Source organism: Ostrinia furnacalis, unplaced genomic scaffold (assembly GCF_004193835.3).
Source record: "Ostrinia furnacalis isolate ACB-3 unplaced genomic scaffold, ASM419383v2 OfSCF7528, whole genome shotgun sequence".
Taxonomy (NCBI): Eukaryota; Metazoa; Arthropoda; class Insecta; order Lepidoptera; family Crambidae; genus Ostrinia; species Ostrinia furnacalis.
The window spans coordinates 96502-118972 of NW_021137767.1; the positions used below are offsets into that span (position 1 = coordinate 96502).

The 22471-nt window shown below is 40.9% G+C and overlaps 1 protein-coding gene across 1 annotated transcript; it reads left to right on the plus strand.

Annotated features, from left to right (window-relative positions):
* The first annotated feature begins 244 nt into the window (after nucleotides 1-244).
* Nucleotides 245-19645, plus strand: LOC114365004 (multiple epidermal growth factor-like domains protein 6). Its single transcript, XM_028321413.1, has 14 exons — nucleotides 245-326; nucleotides 1415-1567; nucleotides 2225-2323; nucleotides 4333-4536; nucleotides 4741-4833; nucleotides 6324-6521; nucleotides 7572-7691; nucleotides 8706-8870; nucleotides 11118-11264; nucleotides 13871-13990; nucleotides 14629-14745; nucleotides 17276-17416; nucleotides 18296-18424; nucleotides 19136-19645. Exons 1-14 carry the CDS (start codon nucleotides 296-298, stop codon nucleotides 19207-19209), a joined length of 1791 nt encoding a protein of 596 aa, XP_028177214.1. The 5' UTR covers nucleotides 245-295; the 3' UTR covers nucleotides 19210-19645.
* The last annotated feature ends 2826 nt before the right edge of the window (nucleotides 19646-22471 follow it).

A 22471-nucleotide genomic window follows, 5' to 3' on the forward strand; every position in this document is an offset into this window, starting at 1 on the left:
CTCGTCCAATTTGAGTGATTCTTTTTTGTTCAATAGTAGATACTTGCCATTTGGTCCCATAAACAATTTCATTTAGTTTAACTTAGTCGTTTTTATTTTATGAGCATGAGTTTCGAACAGAATTTTTTCGGAATCGGTTTCTTTTTAGCCTATCAATTCGAGTCTAAAACTTCATAATACCGCTATATTAGTTTATCACGGAATTATCTCTTATCAATAATTATTCCTTCGTTCTTTCGATTATTGTATCACACGTGTGGCCGATTGTGGTGGTGGTCTGTGGTCCTTCAGAAAAATGGTTGGCGAGAAAATATTACTGGTTTTAGGTAAGTTATTGTTTTTTGTTTATTTTTAAGCCACGTCATACAGGATGTTTAAATCATTGGCATATTTTTAATTCATCTGGTTTTAGGTAAGTAATAGAGTGTTATGTTTATTTTTACGCCATATATCTACTATATAAAAAATAAGTCGGGTTTTCCTCCCTGACGCTATAACTCCATAATAACGCACGAACCGATTTCCACGGTTTTGCATTCGTTGGAAAGGTCTCGGGCTCCGTGAGGTTTATAGCAAAGAAATGTAGACCACGCACGAAGCCGCGCGGGCGAAAAGCTAGTACAGGATAAAAATTAAAACAACCATCCTTTGACTTCATTGGATTTGTCTCTTATTTGGGGAATGTAGAGTCATATTTTTTAAAGGATGCCAATAAATTTCATTCTGTAGAGCAGGGGTCTCCAAACTTTGAAGCCTTGGGGCCATATATTTTATTCGGTATGTCGCAAGGGCCATAGGTCATAGACATAGGCTTAATCTTAAAAGCGGTCGCGGGCCGGATTGGTAGCAGTGGCGGGCCGGATATCGCCCGCGGGCCGTAGTTTGGAGACCCCTGCTGTAGAGAGATTTGACCTGCAAGGCTAATGGCACAACCTTAAGATGCCCTTTTACTATTTTCTGGTCTGTTTTAAGAGGGCCACCCTTCAAGTTTCATTTTTCACAACTAATGTAGCCTTTGCACTTCTTCTAATTTATTAAATTAGCCACTAAAACGAAAAAATATTGGCTTGAAATTGATTCAATGAATTAGGCTAGAAAAGTAACACTCACATAGAATCCCTTTCACATGCTTATCAATAAGAAACTTATGTCAACTAACTTAGCCACAACAAATCTGACGACATCGTCACTGCAATGCAGGATACTGGATAACGCTATCTATGAGCGAAAAGTAGAACTAACTTCCTTAGACGCGACGCCAGCATAAATAGATGACTACAAAATTTACCATTTATCCGATACCATTAAGGATAACGCCATCTATGAGCGAAAAGTAGAACTAACTTGTATGCGGGAAGCCATTATAAAAAGTGCTGTATCCTACATTTTCACAACTAGCATGGTGTTTTTACAGGATGCATCCTCCACAGCCACTCAGTGCTGGCCATCTGGTCGTGTTCCCAAGACACAGACTGTTCCAGCATGGTTGACAGCGTTTGCGTGAGCGGCGCGTGCATCTGTCCATCAGGAAAGCAGGCAGTGCTGGGAGGCACAGCCTGTGCTGATCGTAAGTACCAGTACCATACCTGATTATGCTGATAAGTACCTGTGCCACATCCAGACTCAATACTCAATACTCAAATCTTTATTGCATTTCACACCTCTTAGATCCGGTTTCCATGAGTGTGAGTTTACATCAAACCGTTCACTAGTGAGCGCGTAAAAATGACATTAAATGTATGACGGATTGTACAGCGCCCCTAGCGGAAACTTTTAAGAACTAAAGTTTTCATATATTTTTTAAACGTTCACTAAACTCACACTAAGCCCTCTGTTTTGAACGTGTTTTGAATAACTAATCAGATTTCGTTCGAGAATAACTACTAATTGCTATTTTGTAATAGGTACTTTTTTTAATAGTCCCGTTAGCCCCGCCTAGTTGTAAGCTAAACTTGAATTCATCTGTCTATTAATTTTGCTATATTTATTTTCTTTCCCGAGATTTTAATCTGGGTGTATTCAAAGCACGTACGTACCATCCTAGACTGCATCTCACTTAACATATTTATTATTGCAGTCAAATACCTAAGCAGGTATTTGACTGCAATAATATGTTAAGTGAGATGAGTACTAAGCAGTACTGCATAGAGAAATCACCATTTTTTTCGTCTTCAGTTTTGTTAATGTTTTTTATCAATTTGTAAGTTGTTATTTCTCTTTCCAGTGGCCCCATACTACTGGTCTCCCTGCATGGACGACTTCCAGTGTTCCAGGCTGTTCACAGGCTTCCAGTGTCGAAGACCTGCAAATTCTACTTCACAAGGTATGTCCAAAACCTCCAGACACTGTCATTAGTAATGACATTAATATTACTGTCATTCCTTCCTTCGTTATCATCATCATCATTTCAGCCACAGGACGTCCACTGCTGAACATAGGCATCCCGAAATGATTTCCATATTCACCGATTGGTAGCGAGCGACCTGCATTCAGCGCCTTCATGCCACTTTTATGAGGTCGTCGGTCCAGCTTGTGGGTGGCATACTAGCATAATAACAATGTTCAGTAACAATAACAACAGTTCCTTCGTGGTTGAGGATTCCGGGTGAAGCTCGCGCCCAAGAGCTTCTATTAAAGTATGTGTTGTAACAGGCATGTATGCAGGGCCGGACCGTGAGTTTAGGGGCCAAATTCTACTTAGGGGCCCACCTATTATACTCTTTGGCACTATCGTCTATTTTTGACTTTGACTTGACTTAGCTGGGGGCCCCTCGAATCCACGAGGCCCTGGGCTGAAGCCCAAAAAGCCATATGGTAGATTCTGATGTTACGTAGGGGAGACCGGGTACAATAGTACCACGGGTCAATAGTACCATCGGCGATATTTCTTCATACAAGCGACGTTAGATTGTGTGCATAGCGTCAGAATATGCGTTTTTTGTGTTTCCATCCGCTCACCAGTCGGCGGCGCTTGTGCTGAGAAACGAAGGTGTACAGGAAGGATTTTTGTTTTTTGCCCAGCCGCAGTAAGTTTTTATGTCAAATATATGAGCCCATAAGTTGCCTAATATGCTATTTGTTACCAAAGTATTGTTGTCAATAGTTTATCCAGGCTCTAAACTTTGTATCGACAGCGAATTATTGGCATTCACTGTGAAAATGACTGAATTTTAGGTGAGTTCTCTTGACTACCTACTTGGAACAATTGTACCAGTCTCCATGGGGTCAATTGTAGCGGTACAATCAACCCCGTGGTACAATTAACCCCCGGAACCTTATTTTATACTTACTACATAATATTTTAAATTGGTTTTAAAGTACCTATACTTATAATAAGATAAGTTATTATAAAACATTCACGTGGTTATTTTACATTTTTACAATTATATTTTTACAATTACAGGCATACCTACCTACTGAAAATATAGTCTAGGCTCATTCATAGTTGCATGCATTAAGCATTAATTAGATACATACTTAATGTGTTTTATTAAATAAGTAGATAAAAAGGTGATATAAGTACCTAAATGCCTACTTAAAATGTTTTAATATAGGTTTCTAAAACCCTTCTGAATATGTACATTTTAGCTTAATTCAGTAAGTAACTAAGTATTTGAACATTTTGTTTTAGATGCCTCGGCGTAGAGTCAAAAGTACGGATCGCGGATCAACGGATCTATTCCTTTATGAACAGGCTTATGAAAAAATCTTAAAAGGTCGAAGCAGTAGTAGGTATAAATAATCAGGGTCAATTGTACCAGGGGTCAATTGTACCCTCATACAAAAATAGATTTTTCAGTTTTGATATTTCTATCATTGTTATTATGCTTATTGTTGTTTCAGAAGCAATATCCGAGCCAAATAGATGGCATATAATGTAGAAACAGTTAGTTTTTTCGTTTTTATGGAAGAAAAGTTATTGTGTAGTTTTTAAACTTAAGTGTTGATTTTTCATACTTGTTCCTAAATATTTTCGATCTCAATTAATAAAGACTGATGATTGTAGGAGATTAAGAGAACAGAATACCAATAAAGGTGATGATTAGATAAACATAACTACTTTTACTGCCTCATATATTATTGGTACAATTGACCCGTTGTAGGGGTCAATTGTAACATGAGACATCGTACAGTTCAAATTCGTTTTTCATTAAGTATTCGAAATAATAGTTCAACTCTGCATGCTTAAATTTGTAGCTTAAGAGTCTAGTTTTTACAGCATCCTAACAGAATAAGTTACATTTCATTAGATTTCTCAATATTGAACAATTTCCAAAAAATGGTACTATTGTCCCCGGTCTACCCTACAAATAAATTATTTTCTCCTTCCAGTAGGCAACTGCTTCTGCCAAGAAGGCTTTCACTACTTCAGAGGGCGGTGTTGGCCCTCCTCTGGGCTAGGAGAAGAGTGCACCCGCGATGAGGAGTGCCAGGGAGTGCTCAGAGATCCCTTCAGCATGACCTGCAGTGGAACCTGCGAATGTGCTGAGGGGTACTACTTTAGGCAGAGGGGGGAGTGCAGAAGGATGGGACTGGGTAAGCTATTTTGCACTTTAAGTTTCACTAATTAAAAACTGATTTGGAGTCTTACATTTTATTGGTCCTTCGAGCCGGATAAATGGCTATTAAAGCAATTTTAAGCTATATGATGCTAGACGAATCCCGAACAGATGCAATAAACTTGCAATATTTCCGAAAACTTTGGGACTATTGTGCCTAAGTTACATTTAAATTTTGCAGAGGTTGGAGACAGATGTGTGATAGACCAAGACTGTCACTTTGAAGGTGGAGCCTGCCATCTGACTAACTTGGAGTGCTTCGATACAAACGCTGGTAAGTGCTGATAATATTACTTTTGGAAACCATAATTTTGATAAAAAAATAGTGTTCTTTCAACCAAATAGTAGGGTCATGCCCGTTTTCACCATTGATCCCTAATTTTTAAGTGACCCTTATGAAAACAAAATTCCTGTTATCACTTAAAAATTAGGGATTGAAGGTGAAAACGGGCATTAGGCTCTTTCCAGGGTACTTGTATACGTCCCAAATACAGGGTGGAATTTTGTAATGCCACCTGGAGGGAAAGTACTCTTAATACTGTAGATAGAAAATTCTACTAAAAGAAAACATTACTTTATTTTTGAAAAGTAAAAAAACTGTATTCAAAGATTTTCAAAAAAAAATCGAAAATTCTCTACCATACCAATACCATTTACCATACAATTTCCTGTACAAAATTAAAATAATTTAAGATTTCATGGTTTTCCTTTCACTTGATTTATCAAGTTTGTAAGAGAGATTTCATCCTTATACTTAACCCTAACGATCGATGCAATAAAAATACAGGGTGTAATTTTTAACAGATTTTAGTTGGTTTGATTCCCGGGTGTGGCAAGCAATTTTTTAGAAACCTTTGAATGCAGTTCTTTTTCTTTTCCTAAAATCCTAAATTAAGGAATGTTTCCTTTGAGTAAAATTTTCTATCTACAGTATTAAAAGTATTTTCCCTCCAGGTGGCATTACAAAATTCCACCCTGGATAGCTTGTCCTATCACCACTTCGGAACAACATAATATGGACTAGCGTGAGAAGAAGTGGCGGAAGAAATTCAGTCACCTTTGTCAGCCTCGTAGTGAATTAATAGGATACAGGATTTTTTAAGATTATTAGTAATTCGCTATTGCACAAATTAGTAAAAGTCCCGTTAGCCCCTCGTACTAAACTAAAATGCTGGTGTCACGAGTGTGCTCACCACAATAGTCGAGCGGCGGCGGGGACCGAACCCGCGTTCCCCGGGTCGCGAGTCGGCCAGTGCTGCAGTGCAAGCCATTCACCGTTCGGCTATCGTGGCTTCAAATGAATAATTCAAGACATGTAATTCTTATGTAAACTTTACTTTGTGTTACTTATGAAATACAAGCTTCTTTTAGCTTAGTTTAGGCATCAGTCTCCCACAATAATCTATTTTTACCAGACGCTAGATCTTTGAACTAATATGTAATAGAAAGAAAGAAACATTTATTGCCATGGACATCACAAAAGACAAAAGATGTTAATAAAAAAAAATCAAATAAGACAGACATAAAACATACAATGGAAGAGAAAGTAAATTGAGCAGTGCCACCCTGTCGCGCAGCGATGCCCATCGCAATGGGACCCCACTCAGCATATATGTATATGTCGTGACCCCCGGTGAGGAATGCCACGAAGATGGTTTTCAGTGTGCCCCATGCCGATGTATTAGTAGTATCATGTAATAGTGGTTGTGGAGAGAAAATAAACCATTTTATTTTAATAAAAAAAAATTCTAACATTCCCAACAGAGACAAAAGCCACAAATAGCACCGACACCGATCCATCTGAAGACACCCGGTCCTTTTCATCTGAAGCAATTACCCTGTATGGACAGACGTGTGACGCTGCAGATCCCTGTAATGCGCCATTGGTGTGCTCCCAATATGGTTTCTGTGTGTGCCCTTTGGGGTACTATCCTAATGCTGACGAGAGCTTATGCTTGGCTGGTGAGTTACTATTCAATACTTTATCCTTATTTCATCATCATCCGGGCCCCGATTGCGCTAAAAAATTGCAACTGCAACGCGACTGGCCTACGAACAAACATCTGCTGTTTTGACAAATCCGTATCGCAGTGTCATTTTGACAGCTACTGCAAATGAATCTGTAACGTAAACGGAATGCAACTGCGCCTTTGAGTAAAAGCTGACAGAAAGCGACTTTTTGTCAAACGCGAGTATTTACTGTGTTTTAGTAATTTTAGTTTAGAAATTAACTTTAATGAAAAGTGCATAAATCCTGTGTTTCGTCTTTGTTTGCGCGTGAACTTTACCGCGCTACCGAATTGCCCCTCGGCTGAAATGATAATGGAGTGTGACTGGAGTGTGGACTAGAGATGAAACGTGAGTGAATTGGAGACATTACAAATTAGCGCAATCGAGGCGCTGGTCATCATTTTAGTATTTTCTTCGGGAGGACGACCCCCTACATCATCTGTGATCCTATATTTTATCCATAATTCATCATCATCAGGTCAATGAGTCTCCACTGTTGGAAGATAGCTCCCCACTGGGTCAGATCTTTTCTCATAGATATCGTAAGAGGCGACTAAGGGAGAAAATTAAATATGCAAACATCAGGCCTCCCCAACCCGTCTGGCCAGCGTGGGGAGTGTAGGACAAATCCTCCATTTGCCTCTGGTATTAGAGAGGGTCGAGCTCCTGCAGTGAAGACTGAATGACCCGATGTTGATAATGACTTATCTGATAATGATGATGAAGAACAAGTTACTATAGTAATATTTAAAGAAATGACACTTGCTTTGATTACGCTAAGTACAGTGTGCTTACCATGAGTTTACGTTACGTGTGCTCGCTAGCGACTGCGTAAAAAAATGACATTAATTGTATGACATATTGTGCAGCGCCCCTAGCGGCTACTTTCAAGAAACAAAATCTCCATAGAGATTTTTGACGTTTTCGCTAGCGAGCACACCTAACGTAAACTCATGGTAGGTACACTGAGGTCCTACATCAAAAATCTCTGTAATTCCTTAGAATTGGGGTCACCATCAACACCAGAGCAGTGCGTTGGTGTGTTCACCGAGATCCGGGATGGAGTGTGCTCCTGTCAAGCCAACTTCTACTTCGATGACGATATGAGGACCTGCGTTAAAGGTAAACTTACTACAGACCTTTAGGAATTATGATCTAGATCTGAAAATCTCCTTGGGTTTTTCCTTGAGAGAGTATTTGTTTCTAAGTCGTGAGCATGTCCCAAAAAAGGTGACAGTTCAGTTCAAATGTCTCGACGTCGATTTTCAGCGGCTGCCACGCTTCAAGCCCTGTGAGAAAAGATAATGCCGTCACTGTCAAGATAGACCTGTGGATCAAAGTAAACTGGAAAAAACTGTGATGCACTGTTTTAGTTAAAATAACACTACAATGTTAGCAGCATTGTTGTATTTCGGCAGTTTGTTTAGATAGCAAGATCCTCTGTGACTGAGGATTCCGAGTAAAGCTCGATTCTTTCTTATCAGCATTATTTTATCATAGGTCAGATGCAGTTTTCAGCCTCTCTCTAGTAGACTAATCCAGTGGCGCCACTGCAGCACTTCCTCAAGCGCCTTGGAGGCGCCTTTAGGATCTCTGTATAGTAGGTATACTGGGCTCCACTAGAGAGAAGCTGAATCCTGCATCTCACCTGATAGTCAGCGATGATCAGGCCAAACTCTGATAAACGCTCACGGTAGTGTCGCTTCGACTGCGCTTTGGCAAGCGTCTCAGTGGCACCTGCAGCGCTTCCTCACGCCTCTAATTTGAAGGCGCCTTTAGGATCTCTGTATGGTAGGTATACTGGGCTCCACTAGAGAGAAGCTGAATCCTGCATCTCACCTGATGGTCAGCGATAATCAAGCTAAACTCTGTTATACAGTAACTTCGACAGCGCTTTGGCAAGCTCCACAGTGGCACCATTACAGCGCTTCTTCACGTCTCTAATTTACGTTCAGCAGTGGACGTCCTGTGGCTGCAATAATGATGATGTTATTTTATCTATCTCTGCTACAATGCGCCGCCAAGTTTGCTTGGGGCGACCACGTTTGCGTTTTCCTTGGGCCAATCCAGAGCCTGCTTGGAGATGTGATCGGCATCCTTTCGGAGCTGCAATGATGTTATTCTGTCTATCTCCAGCTGCCCGCATGATAACGGACGGCTGCATGACCGACGCCACCTGCCACACCTTCGGCGCCGCCTCCCGCTGCGGGCCGCCTCAGCAGTGGGGCTTGAGAAGCTGCGAGTGCATACCTGAGGATGCAGTGTGGGATGCTAGCAGAAGCATGTGCAGATTGTTCGCTGGTAAGAAACAATTCTAATTTCATTTTTTATGACCCCAATTAAATAAGTGGTGTTAAATAAGTGCCTATTCACTCTCGCCTTAAAAAGGCACGAGTTAAGTGTTAGGGAAAGACAGCAGGCAGCGAATTTCAGTCCCTGGCTGTTCTCATTATGAATTTCATTTATCTAATAGCTAAGTTATTCTCGATTTTTACTAGCACATCAAAGCTGATAAGATATAGGTAACTTGATTCACTAACTTCTCTATAATTTGAAAATTCTTCTCCTCTGATGTCTATCATTCTACAGTCAATAGGATCCAGAAGTACCAAGGTTTTGCAATAAATTATTGAGGATCGTAATCTCAACTTAACTATGTACAGTCGCGGAATGAAAAGGTTCGTCACCTTAGTGTCGGTTTTCGCTTGCACTAGGTAAGAATCAAACCTGCCAACATAACAGTAAAAGAAACAGTGCTGCTAACATTTAAATAAATATGACGTTTGCTAACGAATAAGGTTTTGCTTGTTTATTTTTCTATCTCATCAGTGCAATGCAATGATGACATTGACCAATTGACAATAGTTTTTTTTATTTAATAGAAATAATAATGGCAGGTTGAACCAACAAGAAGGTTTTAGTTTATCAATCATAATAATCTTCTTGACAAGATAATCGTCAAACAACTTTGATCTGAATAATTTTGAACTTTACTAACGAACAGTTAAAGATTATTTTCTCTAACTCGAGATTATTCTGTAACATAGTTTCAAAAGGTAATATGTGCTCGCGATTCGTTGAAGGAATCAATTTGAAAACTGACGAACCTTTTCATTCCGTGACTGTACCTACCAACTCCCTTGATTTTTTAGAATCCAGCAGAGATGTAAACAAACACTTTCATACACAATTACACCATAATCACTACGTGTTCATAATATCATACACACTATTTAACAAGCCCATGAAACCAACTTTATTTTCACGTTTATACAAGTTTCAAATCAATCTTTGAAACAAATTATTTTAGCAAAATACGTGGACGATGAAAATTTGTGACATTGTCAAATTGACTTGACGTTTAAAATCATGTGTTATCTCCATATTGTCTATGACTTGTCTCTGACACATCAGTGCCGTAACCTGTGAGTCATAGACAATAATCTGTAAATTTAATCGATATTATTTTAAGTATTCACTTATTCCGATTACTGATTAATTTTAAATAAAAAATATACGATACTTTGCTTAGTTTTCCAGCGATAACTTCGACAATATTGGAGATAACGTAAATTTATTTTTCTACTTTTAGTGTTTACTTTTTCGGAGTCAGTTTAATTTTTAGTCGGTTTTATTTAAACGAAATTATTTTACTTTTTTATGCAATTATATGCTTACGTATTGTTCCATTGTTTATTTTTAAGAAAATAAAAAACTTCTTTCAATGAGGGTTTTCGCGATTGAAAAATCCGCCAGATGGCAATACGTAGACGCGAGGTCCAAATGCTGCATGATTGGTTATTTTTGACATGACATTGACAGATATGTCAAAATCCACCAATCACGCAGCAAGCAACAGCAGGCAACAGAAGTTTAATAACTTTACGGATATCATTGATTGTTTTACTGTCCAGTGTGCTTTTTGATTACATCTGTGCATACAGTTTGTTTCCTGTTCTCGAAAATTTCATAATCAGTTCACATTCAATGTTGCGACTTTGTTGCATATTTTTAGTATTTTGACGATCACCCGGCGATGATACGCAAGTACTACAACATTTCACTTCGCGATTAACGAGAGGTTTTGTCGCATCACTAGTTCACAGACTAAAAATATTTTTATGTCAGTTGGCCATATTTGATGACATTTCTGCTGATTTCTAAAAAATTAGACTATACACTTAAACATTTCGCTCAAATGGAAATGTCTACATCAGAGAATAGCCCCATTTGTACAGAGTGCAAAGTTTGGTACAGTGGCGTACTAGCTACCAAAATGGGCTAAGTGTACCTGTAAGCTTAGGGTGCCGTCGTTCTCTGACCAGTAAGCCTCGTATCTGGCTAAAAATTCTCCACCAATTTAACCTAAGCAGCTTAGACAGGGTCCTAGATTATACCAGGTTCTTTGGTTACCTAGCTAGATTCCTGCTTCGCTCTGAACCTAACCGTCCATCTCTTTCCTCCACCAGGTATCGGAGACTGTGCGAGCTAGACAGCGCCAGCTTAACTTACAATCTGAGCTAATCGTCCATCCCTTTCCCCCACCAGGTATCGGCGAACTGTGCGAGGTAGACAGCGACTGTCTGGCCGGTGAGCTGGAGATCCAGTGCGTTAAGAACGAACAAGGTGAAGGGTTCTGCAACTGCCCCGAAGGTTTCGTGGCCCAGGATGGACTCTGCCTTACTTTGGGACTTGGTGAGTGGACCTATTTTACTACTTTTTTATGCATAACAGACATAGGAAAAGAGTCTTGCTGCCAGACACTACCAGTCGTCTTAACCGCCTCTGTGGTCTAGTGGTAAGACCACCTGCTTCAGACGCAGAGGTCTCGGGTTCGATTCCCAGTGGGGGCAGATTTTTCTGTTCGGTTTGGTTGGTGGTAGGGCTTGTTCTAAGTCCGCCTGGCTAGCTACCACCATCTTACCTAATACCTGATGAAAGTGATGAATTTTGAAAGGTGGCACCCGATTGTCCGGAAAGGACAAAAAAAATCCGTTGTCCGCAGAAGAAACGAGCGATTCTTTCAAAAAAGCATTGTTTGTTAGATCGTTTATTTAATTTTCACCCACGAAGACGCGCCCCACCAATTTTTGGTCGAGGGAATTGCGGGCGCGGGGAGTATGATCCGAGCAATCCGAGCGTCATGGGGCACACACCGTTGATTATTCGTCGGCCGATAGTTTAGTCGGGCAGTTGATCACCACCACCCATGGTTCTTCCTGCCTCACGGCGTACGAACCGAATCTCGGGAGAGCGCGCGGGTACTTGCTCTGGGCTTTTTTCCCCGGGCGCTTTGCTTGACTCCCTACAAATTTATCTGATCCATGTCCCTTCTCATAGTCAATTCTCCCCCTATCAGTTGATCAGTATGGGCATGTATGGGAGTGCGCACACTACGCCGATTCGATTTGGCCGATTCTTCATACCAATTAAAATCGGGCACAACTATCGGACAACTAAAAATCAACGGTGTGCGCCTAAATTCTTAGCGTATACCGATAATACTCAAACATTAGCGGAAGAATGGTGGGGCGCGTCTTCGTGGATGAAACGATCTATATTAGGCTATAATGAAAAGACTTTACTATCATAAAAAATTGCGTCAATGACTGTTGAATCATATCCGAGACCGAAAGTATTAAAAGATAGTATTGATAACAACAGTGTAATATCAACTCGTCATCGTTAATAAATTCGTACTACATTTAATGGATTGTTATTTTATAGGAAAGTGGTGACTGAAAACCATTTTCATGGATTTTTTTAAATTCATATAAATAACGTTAAGATTCCAATTTGGTCAAAATTGGTTTACCTATGTTACACAGCGTTTTTCAGGCGTTTTACATTAGGTTTCAATAATTTCTAATGCTTTTTTCAGGTTTTCAATAGGCTATTGTGTTAGTCAACAAAGAATTGTGTTATGGTTTCTTGCATTGAAAACTACTTCTTTTGATAGTGAAATTACTTTTAATCTATCAGTACCAGATATGTAGCTAGACCGATGTTAATGATAATAAAAGACTAAGTATTGACTCCAGTCAAAACAAGTTTGCTTCCAAACAACAAAGTAATTAATTTTTTTTTGTTCATTGTACATTGTCGATGGCACGTTTAAAGCGCGCTCTACACTCGCGGCGCGAAAGGCCGCGAAAGCCGCGAAACGCGTGTGTAGATGGTTTCGCGGACTTTCGCGCGTTCACGTTCACGCTTCGCGCCGTTCCCCGTTCGTTGTCGGTTTTTTGTCCCGCGACAAAGGTTCGCGCTTGGTTCACGGCGCGCGATCGCGAACGCAACTACACTCGCAGTTTTTCGCAATAGCTGAGAAGACGCCGTCGCAAATGGTTGTGCATTATTGCGTACTTACTAACGTTCTTTTTTTTTAAATGAGTAGGTACTAGGCATGGAATAATGAACTTAAGTTGAAATTTATCGAGTGTTTTCAATCCGAACCAATACTTTGACAGTCCAAACACAAGGACCATAAAAATAAGACCCACTATGCCTGGACGCGGATAAGTGACATTTTGAATATTCCAGTCCAGTTATAGAACCTATAGAAAGAAAGTTAAGGATTCCACTCATAGTGGAGCAAGCTCAAGTGAAATATATGTATAAACCCATTAAACATTTTTTATTTGTGTCTTATTTTTAATACATAGGTAATTGTAATACGATATAGCACAGAGCGTCAACGCAGCAACAATCACGTCGTCATCCATTGAGGCCGCGAACGAGACTGCGAGGTTTCGCGAGTGTGGAGAGACACATATAAACGCGAAGTGCACGGCGCGAATCGCGGCGTGAATTCACAGCAAGAATCGCGCGCGAGTGTAGAGCGCGCTTTTTGAAGGGACGCGCGCTGGTAGCTTGAGGAGCTTTTCCAGCTTCACCGGGCAGAGTGGCGAGTACAGAAGGTACTCTAGCCGTTTGGCGATCGTCGGTGCGCGTGCCGACGAGGCCGAGTGTGGGCTTCGCGCGAAGCCCAGGCTCGTCCGCGTCGGTCGCAGACCGACGTTCGCGATCGGGCCGTAAACGTTCGCGATCGGGCCGTAAGGTTCGCGATCGGGCCGTAACGAGGTTTCGCGAGTGTGGAGAGACACATATAAACGCGAAGTGTACGGCGCGAATCGCGGCGTGAATTCACAGCAAGAATCGCGCGCGAGTGTAGAGCGCGCTTAACACAGCGTTTAATGAATGGACTTCAGTATTTTTTTGTAACTGATCCGGTAATCTTCAATTCTTCATATCGCCAGTAAAAATGCAGCCAATAACATTAATATTGTTATTTATTCCAACAGAGCTCGGACAGACTTGCCAAATCACTGCAGAGTGTACCGGCACCCCCAACACGATATGTGCCAACAGTGTGTGCTCGTGCGATGTGGGATACGAGCAGTTTGGCGATATTTGTGCTCCTGGTAAGTTAGTTTAACACCTTTTTTCATTTTACACTTACGCCCGTATTCTCAAACATTACTGTGAGGTCTCACAGTGCATTTAGACGCACAGGGTGACACACGAACCAATCACAGAGCCCTATTCAACGCTGTCCGTTCGATTTGCTGATTCACCGTTTCTGAATACGGGCGTTATTCTCTTACATGCAGAACAAGGACAATCACACCTTAAGCCTAATAAAATTTGCACCACCTAACTCTAACCGTAACTATAACGATAACCGATTCTTGATGTATGGAGTTTGAAATACGGTGTTTGCAAAATCACAGATTACGTTTAACATCTTTTAAAGAGGCCCTGGGCAAGTGATAAGTGCCCAGTGTCCAGTAGGAAAGAGAAACCTACTTTTCCTCCTTTACCTCTGTAAAGGAGCAAAGGAGGCCCTCTGTCGTGCTCCTGCGGAAGACTAAAATGACCTGATGATAAGTCATGAAGGGAGGGAAACTTCTTTCAGCACCAAAATCGGTCGGATCAATAAACGGGACTATTTCCATCTCTCGTTCCCACCGCTACAACTCCTGTGTAGCCAGGATCAGTAGCGTGACCGCCAATAAAAACCCAACCAGCCTGATCTAATGAAGATTAAATTTATCTACAGTTATCGGTGGGACCTGTGCTTCGGACTCAGACTGCGTTATTGATAACACAGTATGCACGAGTTTCACCTGTCAATGCATCACTGGCTTCGTCGAATACAACGACATTTGCTGGACAAGTAAGTACCTATTATTTTCAATTATTGGTTTAGTGATAAGACCATTATACAGGGTGTCCCGTAATGTAACGTCAAGCCGGAACTGGGTGTTGAGGCAAGTTGTGCTGGTTATCAGAAAAATATAAAAAAAAAATATGTGACATATTTTAAAAATAATAGGCATTTAAAAAAAATCAAAAAAATCTACTCCAGGTGACGGTCCTTTTACTCGTGTTGCCACAAATCTTCACTTTTTCCAAAATTTTTTTTTGTTATGTAACCCTGAATAATGCTTCTCTAAATTGTTATTAAAATTACAAAACCAGCTGCTAAAACTTGGATGAAAAAAATACATTATTCCCAAAAAAAATATCAAAATAAAAATTTTGCCTAGTTTAAACTGACTGTACTGAAAAAAAATTGTACTACGCGAGTGTGGCAAGTGACGTCATAATTTGGCGCATTTAGTAAGGATTCCAAAATGGTACAACACTTGGTAAATTTTTGCTGTGATTGTCGACAATTTTTGTTTTTTTTTGGAAATAGTCCCGTTTTTAACTTTATCTACCTTGGTTAAAAATATTATTCTAATGTGCCCAAAATTCAAGTTTCTGCCTTAAGTGAGGTGGAGAAGCCATTTTAAAAGGTATGAGCGGGACGGAGAGGGCCATCTTACCAAGCAGGGATGTTATGGATATCCGTAACCGTAACCGAAACTATCGGATATCCGAAATAAAAAAATGTCCATAACCGTAACCGAAACTGATTCAAAAGTTACGGATAGTTTCGGATAAAGGCCAAACTGCAAAACTCTATGAAATCTGCAGTATACACGCCGCAGCTGCAATGCCGCGCTGCCGATTTCATAGTTTTGCAGTTTGCGGTTGCAGTTTGCGGTCTGCGGCCCGTCTTGGAATTGTACCTTAAATCTTAATATTTGTTACCAACTTGTCTGGCATTCGCTGGCACCATCTAATATGCCAGCCTGTTTTACCTTTATCATACATAGGTGTCGTCTTAGTTGGTACATAAAGTAGCTATGTGGGTCACGCTCACGCAGCATCTTGCTATTTGTATTATACCTACATTTTTGAAATTCTAATAATTCCGTAACCGAAATTATCCGAGACTTTCGGATAATCTGAAATGATTTCATATCCGTGACCGTAACCGAAACCGGTATAATATTATTCTAATATCCGTAACCGTATCCATAACCGAAACTTCATATCCTTATTATCCCTGTTACCAAGTACAAGTGCAGGCAGAGCAGGTAGTAAAGGCGCGCGCGCACGGGTGACTTTTGTCACAGTATGTCAACTACTAATTACTGTCATGGTGACAAAAGTTTCTGTGACTGACTGTACGGTAGTCAGTCACAGAAACTTGAATTTTGGGCACATTAGAATAATAATTTTTAACCAAGGTAGATAAAGTTAAAAACGGGACTATTTCCAAAAAAAACAAAAATTGTCGACAATTACAGAAAAAATTTACCAAGTGTTGTACCATTTTGGAATCCTTACTAAATGCGCCAAATTATGACGTCACTTGCCACACTCGCGTAGTACATTTTTTTTTCAGTACAGTCAGTTTAAACTAGGCAAAATTTTTATTTTGAAAATTTTTTTGGGAATAATGTATTTTTTTCATCCAAGCTGGAGCAGCTGGTTTTGTAATTTTGATAACAATTTAGAGAAGCATTATTCAGGGTTACATAACAAAAAAAAAATTTGGAAAAAGTGAAGATTTGTGGCAACACGAGCAAAAGGACCGTCATCTGGAGTAGAATTTTTGGATTTTTTTTAAATGCCTATTATTTTTAAAATATGCCACATAGATTTTTTTTTATATTTTTCTGATAACCAGCACAACTTGCCTCAACACCCAGTTCCGGCTTGACGTTACATTACGGGACACCCTGTATAAGTCCCGGGTTAGGAGAAAGCTTGCTTAGTGGTAGCACCACCATCTTTCATACCTACGTCTGTCGCCATGAAAAATTGTTGTGTTACGGCAGCTGGAGGTGAAATGGCTATTGTTCTGTGGTGAATCGAGTGAAGCATGTCACCATAATATTGTGAAACTAACCTTTTTTATGGGGTGAAAATGTGTTGAATCGCATGCCTACCCTACGGGGACAGGGTAGGTTATGTGGGCTCACCCAGTCGTGGCATACCCACTAAAAAGACCCCGGTGCTCTGTCACTCGCCATAAGTGGGAGGAAACTGTGGGTTTCCAGACAAAGCAAGTGGTAGAGCCACAAAAGCCTTTTCTCCCACAGTGGAATCTATTCTAACATAACCCATTATTAGTTGACAATCTACACAAATACCAAGTCTCGGAAAACTTTCCAGGTGAAACTACCAAATGACTGGACTATGATGTTAAGCCCCTTAAAGTTTGCGATTGCAACTAAACAACAACTCTATGCTGTCCGAGAAACTGCGAAAATTTTAGCATTCTTTTATCTTTTGCGATAGGTATTTGATGTCACACTAATTCTCTCTCAGTCCCGTAGCTTTCAACTCTAAAAATATCTTTTTCTCAGCATCTGGCATGGGGTTCGACGCGCCTTGCAACGTGTCAGCCCAGTGCGCTGCCGTGATGGTGGGCTCAGCCTGCATGGACGGCACTTGTCAGTGCGCTGACACTCACCACTTTAGGGACGGCGGCTGCTGGCCAAGGACTGGTAAGATTCTTAAACATTTTTAGTAACATCTCAAATTACATTCTATTAACTTGAAAAAATCGAATTTCTTCAGGTGGGACTCGAACCCACGACCCTTCACTTGCCAGGTCACTGCTCTGATCTCTAAGTTACTTAGCTGGGTTCGGTGGAAACCTTAGTCAACTCGATTTTTTCAAGTTCTTACGCCCGTATTCATAAACCATGCTTGCTTAAGTGAAGCAGCAAATCGAACGCACAGCATTGAATAGAGCTCTGTGTTTGGTTCCTGTGTCACCCTGTGCGTCCGCGCGCACTGGAAGAACTCATAGTAATGTTTGTGAATACGGGTGTGAATCACGACTGAATCCACCGTTTGGCCCGTCTTATCAAAAGGTTGAGCAGCCTCGCCTTACAGGATCACTTTGTATCAATCTTACCTTTTCCTTATGAACGCGTGGAGGTGTAAAGCTGAAATTTGAATATCAAATACTCGGGTCTACTGTCCCATGGAGCTGGGAAAAAAACAATCTAACTAAGTCACCCACAAGGTGGATTGACGACCTCATAAAGGTAGCGGGAAGGCGCTGGATGCAGACCGCCATCAACCGGCCATTGAGGAAATCATTGGCGGCAGTTCTTTAGTGGACGTCCTGTGGCTAAAATGATGATGATGATGAACTAAGCCACAAATTTTGGACACTCGTAAGGGAATGAAAACCTAAATCAAAACCCGTGAACTCAAGAATCTTGGAAAAACAGCCAGAAAACCAAAAGTTTGTGTTAATTGAACTAGGTTTTCTGGAGCGCCTCTAACTATGGGCGTGCCTCAAGGATCAATATTAGGCCTTTTACTATATCTTATTAATAATAATGATCTATCTTATCTATCTATCTTTCCAGGTCTCTTCCAATCATGTTCCCGAAGCAGCGAATGCTTTTTAGAAGACCTAATAGACCGTGTGCAGTGCAGGAACAGTCTCTGCCAATGTTCCTTCGACTACCCTTACTCTGAAGAACTGGGCACTTGCAGTAAGTAAAACAGTATTTTTTGCGTTCGTTCATTTCAGCCAAATGACGTCCACTACTGAGAAAAAACCGTCAAGGATTTCCATAAAGACCGGTCCTGCGCTGCCCGCATCCAGGCGCTTCCCGCGATCGTCCGTCCACCTAGTAGGAGGCCTGCCCACACTGTCTTCCAGCACGTATAAATATAGACGTAACTGACTCTCATTCAAGTCCTCCTTTAGTTCTTCTGATTAATTTCATTGCGGGACCAATCACAGTTTAACTTTCCCTGGGATAAACTTGACCTTCACTGGTTGGGTTATTGGCGGTCAAGCTGTAGATCCTGGCTCCTCAGGAGTTGCAGCGGTGGAAACAAGAGATAGGAATAGTGAAAGTAGTTAGATCTTATTCATCATCATCATCACATCTCAGCCATAGGACGTCCACTGCTGAACATAGGCCTCCCCCAATGTTTTCCGTGTTACTCGGTTGGTAGCGGCCTGCGTCCAGCGCTTTCCTGCTACCTTTATGATGTCGTCGGTCCACCTTGTGGGTGGACGTCCCACGTTGCGTTTTCCGGTACGCGGCCTCCACTCCAGAACCTTGCTGCCCCATCGGCCGTCAGTTCTGCGTACTATGTGCCCTGCCCATTGCCACTTCAGCTTGCTAATCCGGCGGGCTATGTCAGCGACTTTAGTTCTTATTCACTTTTTTAATATTCTTTTTTATTTTCAGGATCATCAGCATCTTCTATCTTTGGAAGCTCCATCGTTTTGGTCACAGCTTTAGCCTATATGATTTTCAGTTGAATTTTTTAATAATTTGAAATTATAATTGTGATATAAACGTTAGTTAGATGATGAATTTGTTTCTTTTATGTAAAGGGCAGGAGAGAAAAGTAGGGTACCAATCAATTGATACTTTTTTTATACCATAATTGATAGAAAAAAGGGTTCCGTAACCAACGTGAATAATAAATTACTTTTTGCCTGCGAGACGCGAGCTTATCGTATAAATTTCAATAAAAAGTTGCATAATAAGCAACTTTGTGCAACTCTATATAAAATGCTAGTGTGTTAAAGTTTCATCAAAACTCGTCCAGAAAATTTTTTGCGTGATGGAGTTGCACAAAATTAAATTACACAGAGATTTTCAATGATGTAGGTAAATATCTGACTAGAAATTAGATTCGTGTGCCTTATAAATAATTTAATATTCAAATGGTTTACCATTAACGTTAGATCTAATTTATTTTTAATGTTATTTTTAATGTAAGTTAAAATTAAAATCGTTTTTTGGTATCAATTTGTTTTTATTTACAAAATAAGTGAATTAGTTTATTCAGTTTTACATCGTAAGTTTTACCTCGTAAATATCCTTCCAACGACCTTAAAGGAACCAGGGCAAGGACAAATACATTTCTATAGCTACGTCGTTACATGACACGAAAACAATGTAAAGGGTCAAGCCTTTACGTTGTAGCGACTGTTTCATCATCATCATTTCAGCCACAGGACGTCCACTGCTGAACATAGGCCTACCCCAATGATTTCCATATCGCCCGGTTAGTAGCGGCCTGCATCCAGCGCCTTCCTGCTACCTTTATGAGGTTTTTTTACGCTGAAGATACTTAACTATATCATCATCCATCATCAAGCGTTGAACTCATAGAGAGGATAGTAGGATATCCACTGCTGAACATAGGCCTCCTCCAATGGTTTCCACATCGCCCGGTTGGTAGCGGCCTGCATCCAGCGCCTTCCTGCTACCTTTATGAGGTCTTTTTACGCAGAACATAATGATATATCATCAGCTTTCCGGTACGCGGCCTCCACTCCAGAACCTTGCTGCCCCATCGGCCGTCAGTTCTGCGTACTATGTGCCCTGCCTATTGCCACTTCAGCTTGCTAATCCGTCGGGCTATATCAGCGATTTTAGTTCGCTTACCGCGCCTTTCTGCTATCTTTATGAGGTCGTCAGTCCTCATAGATAGGAACGGATTTTTACAATCTGTCTCGTAGATAGGATGGGATGTCCACTGCTGAACATAGGCATCCCCCAATGATTTCCACATCACCCGGTTGGTAGCGGCCTGCATCCAGCGCCTTCCTGCTACTTTTATGTGGTTGTCAGTCCATAGACAGGAATGAACTTTTACAATTTGCTTGAAAATGCAACCAACCACCCTTTATTTACCGTTCGAAGAATCTAAAGTATCGTCACAGTTGCTAGGCAACGGTGACGTCACAAACGTACGTCAAAGGTGCGTGTCGCGGCTAGAAAGAACACTTATCACGTGAGTAATGAAAGCACATGTAGAAGGCTCGTAAAGTCTGCCAGAACCACACTGTTAACATCAGGCCTCCCCAACCCGTCTGGCCAGCGTGGGGAGTGTAGTGTAGGCCAAGTCCATTTGCCTCTGGTATATTAGAGAGGGTCATGCTCCTGCAGTGGAGAATAAATAAATGATTCAACTGATAGATTTTTTTTGTTTTAAAGATTTATTAGTAATTTGTCATTACACAAATTACTAATACTCCCGTTAGCCCCTCGTACTAAGCTTAATATGCTTGTACAGGGTGGCCCAGAAGAAAATTCACTTTTGAAAATTCAAGGAAACGAAAACTGTAAATTTTTGTAGAACTTTAACTATTGCAATTTAAAGGAAATTTTGTGCAATTTTTTTTTAATTTACTTTCTTTTATAAATTTTATTGTACATGTGATTCCCTTGACGTTTACAACGTTCGGTCAACATACATAAAAATTTTGGAAAACTTTCGTTAGAGTTGCCTCGAAATGGATTCAAGATGAATGAATGCTGCAGAGTTTTTGGATTATGAGAGTACACTCTGCTCATAAGGTAACCCCACAAAGAGAAGTCTGCTGGAATGAGATTAGCGCTTCTTAGAGGCAGTGAGATTTTGGTTTGTTGCATTGAAAGGATGATTAATTTTTGAGAGCGCTATACTGGTAGGCTGAAAAGCTTTATGATATCAAAGCTGCAAGATTCGCAAGGCTATGCCGGAGCACTTGGTTTCATCAAGATGGGGCTACGTGTCACACTTCAAATGAGAGCATTTAGAAGGTCAGAGACATGTTCCCACAAAAAAATTTTTTCAGGCAGAGGTGACATCTTCTGGCCACCAGGAAGCCCTGATCTCACTCCAGAAAATTCTTTTTTGTGGTGATATATTAAGAATAGAGTATACTTTTATAATCGAACAACCATGCAGCAACTAAAGCTGAGCATTCGGCAAAAAAATGAAAATAGGTTTCGAGGTAATTCTAACGAACGCATTTCAAGATTTTGATGTATGTTGATCGAATGTTGTAAGCGTCAAGGAAATCTTCTGGGCGATGTAATTTAATAAAGGTAAATTTAAAAATAAATTGCATTAAATTTCCTTTGAATTGCAATAGTTAAAGTTCTATAAAAACGTACAGTTTTCGTTTCCTTGAATTTTCAAAAGTGAACTTTCTTCTGGGCCACCCTGTATCACGAGTGAGCTCACCACAATAGCCGCCGAGCGGCGGCGGGGACCGAACCCGCGTTCTCCGGATCACGAGTCGGCCAGTCCGACCCCTTCACCGTTCGGCTATCGTGGCTTTTGTGGCAATGAGGGCTATCGTTTTTATACTTAACAGTTGGCACCCCTGGCGATTGACAGGACCTTACTCTACAGTGGCGCCATCTTGTTGAGTGCAAATGCGATAGTCCTCCTACCACTTTCGCGCTCACCAGTTGGTGCCACTGTCTTCGCTACGAGCAAGTGACAGGACCTTACTCTACAGTGGCGCTAACTGGTGAGCGCTAAAACGATAGCCCTCATTGCGGGAAGCGTTAAATGCGAGCAGCGCAGGACCGCTCGTTATGGAAATCCTTGGGGAGGCCTTTGTCCAGCAGTGGACGTGTCTCCTAGCTAAAGAATGAAGAAGGAATAAAGATCATAGCAGATTTATCAACTCGGAAAGGGATCAACACCGTCTCGCCTTTTGCGCGCTGTCAACCGCGAGGCGAGGCGTTTACATTATGGTGCGTCCAGACTGGGCGAATTTGCTCGCGCGGCAC

Excerpts from the sequence above, each read along its gene's own strand:
- LOC114365004 (XM_028321413.1), top strand. The coding sequence starts at position 296 with ATGGTTGGCGAGAAAATATTACTGGTTTTAG. Across the intron at positions 4,834-6,323 it reads GTGCTTCGATACAAACGCTG|AGACAAAAGCCACAAATAGC; the intron begins GTAAGTGCTGAT and ends CATTCCCAACAG. Across the intron at positions 8,871-11,117 it reads CATGTGCAGATTGTTCGCTG|GTATCGGCGAACTGTGCGAG; the intron begins GTAAGAAACAAT and ends TTCCCCCACCAG.